Here is an 11,112-nt window from a genome sequence, read left to right as displayed (position 1 = left end):
GTCTGGGTTCAGGTCACCATGTTTTGAGGCACACAGCAGAATCACACCAGGCCTCCAGACGTTTCTGGTTCCCAAAAGGAAGAGTTGAAATACCTTCCTGTCATGGAACCCTTGCTCTCTGCCCTCAGGTCACAAAGGTGAATGCAATAAATAAAACAATAGTTAGCTGATAGTTGTGAGCCTTTCCAGAAAGGGAAACCAATTCATTCACAGGCTTGAAATTACAGGTCATTCATCAGGCCAGGGTTGCAGCTCTGCCTGGCTCTGCTCTCCCCAGGGCCCTGGAGCAGCTGATGGCTGTTTCAGCCATGGCTTTTCACTGGCACTAACCTAACAAACCCAGGGAAGAGATGGCAGGAGCCTCATCCCTGCTCAGAGCAGGTGCAAGGAGGAGGAGGAGGAGGAGGAGGAGGATGTCTCGGTTTGAGGAGGGGAGGAAGGCCCATAGGGATGCTGCTCTCACAGCATGCACGGCTACAAGCCTGTCACAGCTCTGGGGAGGGGGAGCTGTGCTGCCTTCTCTGTATGCCAGCCCCAAAGGGACTGCAGGAGGATGAGGGGAGGGCAAGCAAAATGCTTCACTTCTATGCTCAAAGCCTTCTGTTACTTGATTGCATTCAGTAAAACATTTCAATTATTCCACCAAAAATCTTCTTCAAAAATAACTACTCACAATGAAACACTTCTATATAAAAATTGGTGTTTTCCACTGAAACATTTTCCTGGCTCCAAGCAGGAGGCATTTCAGGCTGTGCAGCATGGGGTTGTTGCCTGCACTCATGACCTCTGTTACATCAGATTTATCCCACTGGTGGCAAGATTGGCTGGACAGGAGTTGGATAGACACATTCCTTTACCATTTGGATTACCTGAGGAATTGCTTCTGCACTACACCTCGTGGGAATTCCAAGACCTCACCAGGGGTGTTACCACATGGGCCTGGGAGACTGTGAGCACTAGAGGAGGCACTGCTTGGCTGGGAGAGCCTTCATCAGGAATTGCAGACAGTGTGGGGCTCTGGTTACTCCTCTCCTGCAGCTTAAGGAGGCAAACACAAGCAGGGGCATCATAGACATCATCCTGTTCTTAACACACAATTAGCTCTGCTTAGTAAATTCCTTGCTGGAGATGCCTGGCTGTGGGTTGCTGCTGCAGCAGCCCTGAAGTGCCATGCAGAGGCTCCTGCAGGGTCCCTGTGGAGCTCCTGGTTCAGCAGCCCTCAGCTCTTCAAGCCCACGGAGCTGCTGTCCTTGAAAGGCCTGAGCTGACAGCCCTAACATTTGTAATAATACTTCCATCTTTATCTGCTTCACACATCACTGTGCTGTAACTGGAATTCCCTGGCTACAGTTCCCCATCTTTTGCATATTTTAAAAGCAGAAAACTCCACCCAACACATGACTAGGAAAGGGCATTCCCCAGACTTCTTGGTATTTAACTTGGTTTGATTTCTCATCTTACTTTTTAACAGTATTTTATCTGGCTCTTCTGCTAGACCCGAGCTGTTGTTTCATGTTGTCCACTCTTTTCCCTCTTCTTCCCCCATCATTTTAACAAGGGAACTTTCCTCTTCCTGAACCTGGTGGCACTTTTTAATACTTTTTTGACTGCCTGCTTACTGAGACTGCTGTTCTGATGAATGTCATTCTTCAGCAGCCTCTTGCTCCAGCCAAGCTCCATCAATAATTCAGCCAGGCCCCAATAACATTAGCTCTTGGTGAATATGACACTCAATTAACTGACTGAAAGGGCTCAAGAGATACAGGCAAGAGGTTTCTCTCAATTTTTTGAGCTCTCTTCTGAGCTTCTAAAAACTGAGTTAGTTCAATGAGTAAAGCTCAGAGCAGTTTGACACAGTTCAAAAGGTGCCGACCCACTTCAGCAACGATGTGCTAAAGCCCATCCCATGGGCTGTGATGTGCTAAAGGCTCCCTTCCCTTGCTTGTCTCCACCTGCTCTGACTGACATTACATTTTATGCTGCCTGGGACAAAGCCTATCCCTGCTCATGTACGCCTGCAGCATGTCTAGGCAAACACCATCTTTGTGACTCTTTGCTGATGAACAATCTTGCTCAACTGGCCTTAGGCAAAAGGCAGCTAAAACTCTGAAAAAGGTTAGTCTTTTAGTTGCCCACCTAGAGACACTGCAAGAGTGGTCAGTGCTCAGTTCTGCATGAGACCCCACAGTTTCCTCCTGTTGACCATCACCCAAATTTCCAGCATCTCTTCAAGCCCCAGCATCCCTTGGCCACCACATCCTGCAGCATAACAGCTCAGACACAAATTATGGAAGGGATGACCCATCTGTAGACACAACTGCCCTGCAGGTGCAAACACCATCCCAGCAGCAGCTCACAGGGCACACAGACCTGTGGCAGTGCTCAGCACAGGGGTGATTTTTAAGTCCTGAATCTCAGAGCTGCTCAGCTGGAATCAGCTACAGCTGCACAAGCCCCTGCTCCCTCTCCTGCTGCATTCAATGCTTGACTCAAGCATTGATCTCTGCAAACACTGAAGTGTTTGGAACTGTCTGTGGGGAACAGTGACTTGGAATCACCCAGAAACATATATATCTAGATATAGATATGCGTTGTGGACAGAAACTATATATATATATACATATAGATATAGGGTCTTGTGGACAGAGTATGTGTGACTTGGATTTGGATGGGAAACAGTCTTGTCTTCTGTTCTCATCACTGGCCACTTGCTGAACTGACAAATCTGGAGAAAGCTCAAAGAACCAGAAGGAATAATTAGCTGTGTGGAGTCCAACAACAGGTTTGAGGAAGCTCTTTCCCTCCTGGGCATTGTTGTACTCAACAAGGATGGGTGAAAGGCTTGAACTTGTTACTAGTTGGCTGCTGCTCTGAGGCCTTCCTGGACTATAGTCCTGGTCCTGATTCCCGTTTTAGGGGAAAGTGCCAGAGCTAACTTTCTGTCAGGGATGAAGGGCTAAAGGAGGTTCAGGTCCCACAGGAATTTAAACAGGAGGAGCTAGAACCAGGCTCCATTACTGGTCTGCTCCTTATAAAAACACAGGAGTTGAGCAACAAAAATGCCTCATTAACCCAAACTATTTGTGTGAGAAAGAAGACAGTCACCCAGACAATTAAGAGAAAAATAGGTGTTATCTTCTCAACACAAGAATACAGAGACCTAGACTCAGCTCTGCACTCAGCAATGCTTTGCAAACCCTTCAACCACAAAGAAACTGCACCAGTGCTGGTAGCAGGAGACACTGGGAAGGAAGTGCTAGGTCTCATCAGTCACAGAAGAAAGCAGAGTACTGACCCCACAGAAGAAAGCAGAGTACTGACCCCACAAATCCTTTGCTGTGGGCACATAGTGGCTGGACCACCTACACTGTTTGTAGGGTCACGATTATGGCAAAGCTCAGTCCCAATCCTTGCTGAAGTCTGCTTCTTCCAGTTCTCTCTTACCAAGCTGAAAAGTCTCTCAGAAGGAGCATTTTTGTCTTCTCCTGATGCCACCTAGTGCCTTTCCCCAGCCTGCTCAGCTGGAGCTCAGTGGCTCAGCCCTCAGAGCCACCACCACTTCTGCAGAGGAAAAGAGGGTGCAGCTCAGTGGGGCCAGGACTGACAGGAGATACCTGACAGCAGCAGGGAGATGGGCAGCTGGAAAACCACTTGGAAAACTGTAACAGAGGCAGCATTTGGACTGCAGAATAGTTGGACAGCAGGGACTGAGCCTGCAGCACAGAGGATGACAGAAGATGGAGGAACTATTGGGCAGCTACACTACAATACAAAATATGTAATGGTATATTTAGTGCTTAATTTTGATGGTAATTTATCATCCCTAAACATAAGTGAGAGAGGAAGCCAGACAAACCAGAGAGTGCACCTGGAAGCAGAGCAAACCTTCAGGATCTCTGTTTTCTCCCCCAGTCTCCCTCCAAAGAACACTGACCCACGCTGATATCACCTTAACCAGAGCCAAGTGTTTAATTGAGTGCAAGGGAGTGACAATGGCACAGTGGTTGTGCTGGGAGGGTGATTCCCACGGTGCTGGGGTACAGAATCTTCAGAACAGAAGTAAAGAAGTGAAGGCAGATCCATCTTAGAGTGTACAATGAAAAACAACTTATGCATCTGGGGGCAGCACTGGAAACAATGATGCCTCCTAAGGACTTGCAAACACCCAGGCCTGAGGCATCTCAGCATGACTGAGATGAGAGATTTGTCAGCACAACCGACTCCCCAACATCAGTACTGAACATCAGGCAATGGAGCTAAGGTTTGCTTTTTATATATATATATATATATATGTATGTGTGTGTATATGTATATATATATATATATATATAACCTATCACCGTATTGATAAACATTCTTTGGAACCTCTCTGAGGGCAGAGGTAAGAACAGCAGTCAGCCTGTTGGCACCTCAGCACTTCTGTTTCTAATCAATTAAAAAAAATTAACAACCTTAACAAAAAAAGCCACAAGACTGCTGCCAGCATGCCTGGCTGGTGTTTAATACTGCTACTCCATCAGGGTTGGAGGGAGACCTATTGTGAATGGCAACAGTTTGCACTGTGACTTCTCCAGCTGTGCTGCAGAGCAGTGCAGGAGTCACAGGAGGGCAGTGGGATGCAAGGCTCAGACCTGTTACCAGTCAAAATGTGTCAGCAGCAGGGAGCTCCCACGAGGAGAGAGCGAGCTAACTGTGCACAAAGCTCTCTCTCTCTTTCTCTCTCTCTGTGCTTAAGGCTGAGTCAGGGACCCTTTGGACTGTTCCCAGACCACCAGACAGAAATATGTGTCAGTTATAAATACATCACATCAGCTGGGGGGTGTGGGGTGTGTTTGGGATGGGAGAATTTAGAATGGGTGCAGGGAAGAGAGAAAGGAAAAAGACATCTTACATTTCCAGCACTGGAAAGAACAGTTTTGACCTCACGCAATAAGTCACTGGACCTTTTCAATAGGCTTATCTGGCTTGTGCCCCATCATCCTTAACACATCAGAGGGAATGTTGGCTGGCCAAGGGTTAAACAATCCCACACAGTGGAGAGTAAATCTGCAGTCTGCTGAGAAGATCCCAGCCACATCACTGATGATCTCAGAGTCCAACTTGAAGGAAGGAAGCAGCGTCTCGGTCTCACACATCACTCAGGGCCTGCAGAGAGCACAGACAAACTGTCAGCATGGACCTGCCACAGCAGAAATATCAACCACCACCTCTGCAACACACTTGTGGTATTTGCCTTCATCCCTATGACACTCTAAGGAATTTATTCCTGGAACCTGCAGTTGCACTCCAGTGGTCATATGATGGAATAATGTGGAAATACAGACTATCCTTCAAGAAGCAAGACTGATCTATGCTGGAGCATCCCTTCTTTACCCTCTTGTTTGTGCCAGAAATCAAGCACATTTTATCTAAGACTTCTGGAGCTTTCCAGTGGGAAACACCAGTTCTGCAGGCTCTTGGACCTGGCTTTGGTAGGAGTGATCTGTCATCAAGGCACGGCACATCAGCCCAAAGAACAGCGCCTAAATGAACTCCAGTCTTCCCTGACTGACTCATACTCTGCTCTGTCATACAAAATGCTGTCCTGCTCTGACTTGCCCACAGAAGTCTTTGGGACTGCAAGAAACCCTCAGTCCTGTCTACTCCCACTCCTATCTCACCCCTGAGGGAGGTGTTGTGGCACAGCCTGGCTTACCTTCCGTGCAAACTCTGGCAGAATGAACGCTGCCCGGTGAATATCAGAGTTGTAGTACTTCAGACTCCTCTCCTCCACTTGCTGCTGAGACAGCTGCTGCACAGGCTCCCGGAAATTTGTGTTCTGCAACAACAAAGTCAGTAGCTTTGACTATCTGAATAAGGAGCCAAAGGCTGTGTGACAGGCATCCTGATGCATGGCAGAGAACTGAGCTGACTCACAGGAAAACAAATAACTTTCTGTTCTAGTGTGAGGTCAAAGGTTCTGCGCAGCCCCAGTACCAAGGGCTGGGGTTTATGCTCTGTAACTCCTGTGACCAGCACTCATGCACAGATGTCAGTGCATGAGGTCAGACTGCACGAGCCACGTGCCAGATGAAGCATCTGAGAAACAAGGCTTTGCTCTTCAAAGGAGAATCCATGTTTGGCACAGTGCATGCTGCCAGCATCCCAGGTTAGCCGTGTGCAGCAGCAGCAGTGCTGGCCCCCAAACCCATCTGACAGTCACACTGAAGCAGACTAGGAAAGGAGTAAACTTCAGTGGTCTGACAGAGTTACCAGCCCACATCCTAACACCAATTCTCTCTGGAGGCCTCTGTGAGCAGATTACCTGTCACAGGCTCAGATTCTCAGAAGGTGCCCACTTTGTAACAGTCACCATCAAATAAGCCAAAACCTTAACATGCTCTGGAAATTGGTAGTGACTTCCTCCCTTCCAAGTTTGTTGTATTAGACATAAAATTATGACCATTTTTAAAGCAACTGGTCAATTCTGCCCTTTATTCAGCACTGAGCAGGCTGCACTGCAGCTCTGGAGCTCTGGGCTGGCAGAGCCAGGCCCCATGAGGAATCCTGAGGCCCCACAGCTGGCAGAGTTCAGTGCCAAGGGACAGTCTCAGGCAGGCTCCTAGGGAATGGAAAAGGGCACTTGAGGTGCCTGAAACTCACGGGGTTCTTGCTGCAGAGCATGAAGCCAATCTGCCCGCTGGGGTACGTGGGGATGGTGCAGTAGGCGTACTCCACAACCGGGAACAGAGACTTGCAGAACTGACGCATCTCCTTAATGAGATCCAGGTGCAGCCACTGGCACTCACCTGCAGGGAAAGTCAGGGTGTAAGGTGAGAGCTGCCCCTCTTCCCTGCACAGAACTGTGCCAGGTTAACAGTGCTTCCAAGTCTCAACCTGTACAGCTCATGTAGTTTCAAAGACAAGACAAGACCCTTATGCCAGTTTTGCTAAGCCCAGTCCAATAATTAATGAGCTGACACAGTCAGATCAAAAACACTGCTTTACCTGGGAGATGACATGTTTCACTCCCTACATCTCCACAGGAAGAGTCCCCTCTGTGCCTCACACTTGGTATGTAAAGGTCTGGCATCAGCCTCTGCCAGGGGCAGCATCCTCACCTTGGCAGCAGAGAATCCCATCTTCTCGCAGGGCTGTCTTCATCAGCTGGTAATAAGATTCTTTGAACAAACTTTCTGCAGGACCTGGGAGAAAGGTGAATAAGTTTTAAGCCTAGGTGAACCCCAGACTGCACCTAGCAGGGTAAAACAGTCAGGACTTTAGCTTTGCTAAATAGCAAGCCCAGGTCCCCTGTTAAACAGAATTTTAGCAGCTGCCTCTTGCTCCACCAAGCATTTTTGAATCAGAACTCCTCCTCCAAACTGCCTTTTAGAGATGCCTCTCTCTGTGTTGACTAGGGCAAGATTGAAGGTGACTCAGACTTGTTGATGGGTTCCTAAAATGAGGTGCCATATCTACATTTGGTCCTCCTCTACCTCAGTTTTCCCCTTCAGAAATACAGCAGCCTCACCAGAGCTATCCTCAGGGTAGGGGCTGCACCAACAGTGTGTGAGCCACTGCTTCATCAGCAGGCATGTGTGCAAAGCTGCCCTTGCCAGCATGGTGCTGCATTCCCCCATGGGATTGCTGGACTCAGGGAACAACTCTGCCAGAAGAAATAGTTGCTGGAGCTGAATTTTGAGGAGAGAAATGTAACAGCTGCCAGGAAGGCCTGCTGATACAATTTTAAGTTTTCCATCCTTCCCTTTCCCCATTAAAAGAACCAAGACAGCAACAGTCTTTTCACTTGAAAGGATCCTCAGCAGGCTGGCATAACTTCCAAGAGGTAGGCAGAATAAAAAACATGAAGGAGGTATGTGGAACACAGTGCCCTTTTATGGCCAGAATTCTTACCCATGGGGTCAGACGAGTCCGTGATAATCACATCAAAGGCTTCTTGATTTTGTTTCATGAACTCAAAACCATCTCCCACGTGCAATGTCAGCTTAGCACTGGAATACCCCACTGCCATCCCTGGGAGGTATTTTTTAGATACCTGGATCACATCCTGCAACACAGAGAGCACAAGGGGATCAGAGGCTTACAAGAAGCTGCTTCTCAGACTACTGTGCAGCTGTGACTGGGAGAAGAGCACAATGACTCATTTCCTTCAGTACCTTCAGCTCAAGTCTGACTCGCCAGTGAAATCCACAAAAGCTGCCAGCATCTTCAGCCAGCAAGCTACTCTCAGCCTTTTCCTACAGCCCCAGGGTTCAGTGACACTGCTGCTCTGTCTATGCCAAACTCAACAAAAACCTGGAGCTTCAAAAGCTCCCTGAGGAACTGAGCAAATACGATTACAGGTCAGACTGCTCTGTGCTCCTCCTTCCTACAGAACATCACTTGCATAGGTGATGTCAGCTAAATCAATTTATTTTTCTTCTTAAGTAAAACCATGCCAGCAGGTTGCTGAATGCAAGATGAGAAATATCCCCATCTCTGCACTACAGCCATTATATCAATCCCCCTGTAAGATAAAGTTCTCTCTCTAAAATCATTAGGCAGCCACTGCCCTGGGCCCAGCAATTGTACTCAACACTAGCAGCTTCTCACAGCTGGCAAAACCAAAAAAATATGCTGGTGTCAGGCAGCACTTGTTAAAACCAGAGACGTTTGCCTACTTAGCTGGCAGACAGAGCACACAATCTCATATAGCAGAATTTCCTGTTCTAAATATAGCTTTACTTTGAGCAAAACTTTCTGAGAAAGTAACACATCTGGCTGAGTAAAGTAGAGTGAAGTAAAATAAAACTGGCTGAGAGGAGGACTGGGAAAAGAGTAAACTTCAGTGGTCTGACAGAGTTCCCAGCCCACGTCCCAACGCTGACTGTCACTTGGAAGCCTCTGTGAGGTTACCAGCCACAGGCTGATTCTGAGCAGGTGCCCACTTTGTAACAGTCACCATCAATAAGCCAAAGCCTCAACGTGCTCTAATTTGTAGTGACTTCCTCCCTTCCAAGCTCCTTGTACTAGACAGAAAATTATGACCACTTCTAAAACAACTGACCCATCTATCACAGAAGCAAATCCCTGCTGCTTATTTCCTGATTTTGGTTGCAAGAGACTGCTCAACAAAGCAACCATCCTCCTCTGCCAGGAGCACTCTGTTCGGCAGCGAAGGAAAGGGACAAGCAGCACCTCCAGAAAGCCAGGGCACTCCTCCAGATCCCGTGCTTGGCCCACGTCTGCCTGGAAGGGCCTCAATCGTGTGTGTGTGAAAGACATCACATAGAAGAGGCAGCCAGCTGCCACGTAGATGACTCGCAAGGCAAAGAGAGGTGGCGCTGTCATTGTCACGCCAGCAGAACCAGCAGCAAACGCCTGGCGCTGACGAGAGACAGCAGGTGAAAGCGCAGCTCCCTGGATGCTGTGAGGTCGGGCTCGCTCTGCTGGGCAGCCCGCCCGCCCCGCGGTCCCGGGCTCCTGCCCGCAGCCCAACGCACCTCATCGATCTCGCACTGCACCACGGACTCCACGGTCGGGTGTTTGACCACCTCCCGCAGCACGCCCCCGTCGCCGCCGCCGATGATCAGCACCTGGCAGAGAAGAGGGCAGAACACGGGCTGTCAGCGGGGTCGGCCCGGGGAACTTTCGCTGCACGGCCAAAGGAGAGCGGCGCGGATCCCTGCGGGCCCATGCCGCCCGGAGACGAACTGCGGGGCCCAAGAGCCTGCCGGCCCCTCGCCCGAGCGGCCCAGGACAGGCCCCGGCAGCCCTGAGGGGGAACGCCGAGGTGCGGGCCGGGGACCACTCACCTTGCGGGGGTCGGGGTGGCTGCACAGGGGCAGGTTGGCGATCATTTCCTGGTAGGAGAACTCGTCCCGCTCCGTGCACTGGATCACCCCGTCCAGGACCAGGACGTTGCCGTAGGTGGTGCTGGGCAGAGCGGGGAAGCGGGGTTGGAGCCGGCCTGGGGCCGCGCTCCCCCGCCCCCTCTCCGCGCCGCCAGGCCCCACCGCATGGCGCTGACCGGCCCCGCCATCCACCCACCGCCCCGGGCGGCCCTCCCGCACCTGCGGAAGACGAGGATCTCCTGGTAACGGGAGCGCTGGTGGTGCAGGAGCTCCTCCACCTGCAGCGACATGGCCTGGCCGGGCCACAGCCGGCACGTCTCGCGGAACCAGCCCTCGCGGATCAGCGCCGCCGCGCCGCGCTCCATCCCGCAGCGGAGCGGAGCGCGGCCCCGCCACGTCAGCAGCGAGCGGGCGGAGCGGGGCCGCCACGGGGAAAGGGCGCGCCCGAGCCGCACCGCCGCGGGCGCCGAGCCCTCGGCGCGGCTCCGCCCGCCGAACCGCCAGCGACCGATTTTCGGGAAAACGAAAGGTCTGATTTGGGTGTTTTAAGGGTTGGACGTAACGAGCAGGCATCGCGTTGGATTTCACGAGGACGATTGGTGAGAACGTCTCTCAAGAAGAAAGGCTGAGGCAGTTGGGGCTGTTTAGCCTCGAGAAGAGACCGGGGAGAGGGCACTCATTAATGTGTAAATGCCTAAAGGGAAAAGGCCAAGAAGAGGGAACTACGGCTCTGCTTAGTGGTGCCAACCACCGGGACACAAGGCAACAGGCAGAAGGTGATGCACATGAAATCCCAGCTGAACATTAGGAAGAACCTCCCTATGTGGGTGACCAAGGACAGGAATGGATTGCCCATAGAGGGTGTGGAGACTTTTTCACTGGACGTATTCCATCTGGGCACAATCCTCTGCCACGTGCTCTAGGATGACCCTGCTTGAGCAGGGAGTTGGACCAGATGGCTTTTGCAGTGGTGCCTACCAACTTCAGCCACCCTGTGATTCTGTGGATGTTGCAGAAGCAGATTCAGTTCTGGTGCTGGTGGGCCCAGGTGAGGGCTCAGTGGCCTTGCAGAATGTGGCGTGTTCTGAGAGAAGCAGACGTTGGGAGAAATGCACCAAGGTTCTACTGAGAGCAGTTCTCCAGCCAGGTTACACAAAGACCTCCAACAACTGCTGCACAAGAGTAAAACAACCTCACAGCAGGGGACTCCAGTGCTGCAACTTCACAGGCACAACCAAAGGAACAAAGCATGTATGTAGTTGCTAGTCACTTCCATTAA

The 11,112-nt window shown here is 50.6% G+C and overlaps 1 protein-coding gene across 1 annotated transcript; it reads right to left on the bottom strand.

Moving 5' to 3' along the window:
• Positions 1-3,945: 3,945 nt before the first annotated feature.
• SRM (spermidine synthase) lies at positions 3,946-10,317 on the bottom strand. The gene is made up of 8 exons (XM_041463561.1): positions 10,053-10,317; positions 9,795-9,915; positions 9,483-9,575; positions 7,894-8,047; positions 7,101-7,184; positions 6,643-6,788; positions 5,696-5,818; positions 3,946-5,145 (listed from the first exon to the last, which is right to left on the bottom strand). The coding sequence occupies exons 1-8, from the start codon at positions 10,196-10,198 to the stop codon at positions 5,128-5,130; spliced, it is 885 nt and encodes a 294-aa protein (XP_041319495.1). The 5' UTR covers positions 10,199-10,317; the 3' UTR covers positions 3,946-5,127.
• Positions 10,318-11,112: the final 795 nt, after the last annotated feature.

Source organism: Pyrgilauda ruficollis, unplaced genomic scaffold, assembly GCF_017590135.1.
Source record: "Pyrgilauda ruficollis isolate IOZ18807 unplaced genomic scaffold, ASM1759013v1 scaffold165, whole genome shotgun sequence".
Classification (NCBI taxonomy): Eukaryota; Metazoa; Chordata; class Aves; order Passeriformes; family Passeridae; genus Pyrgilauda; species Pyrgilauda ruficollis.
This window is presented reverse-complemented; position numbering and strand designations above follow the sequence as displayed.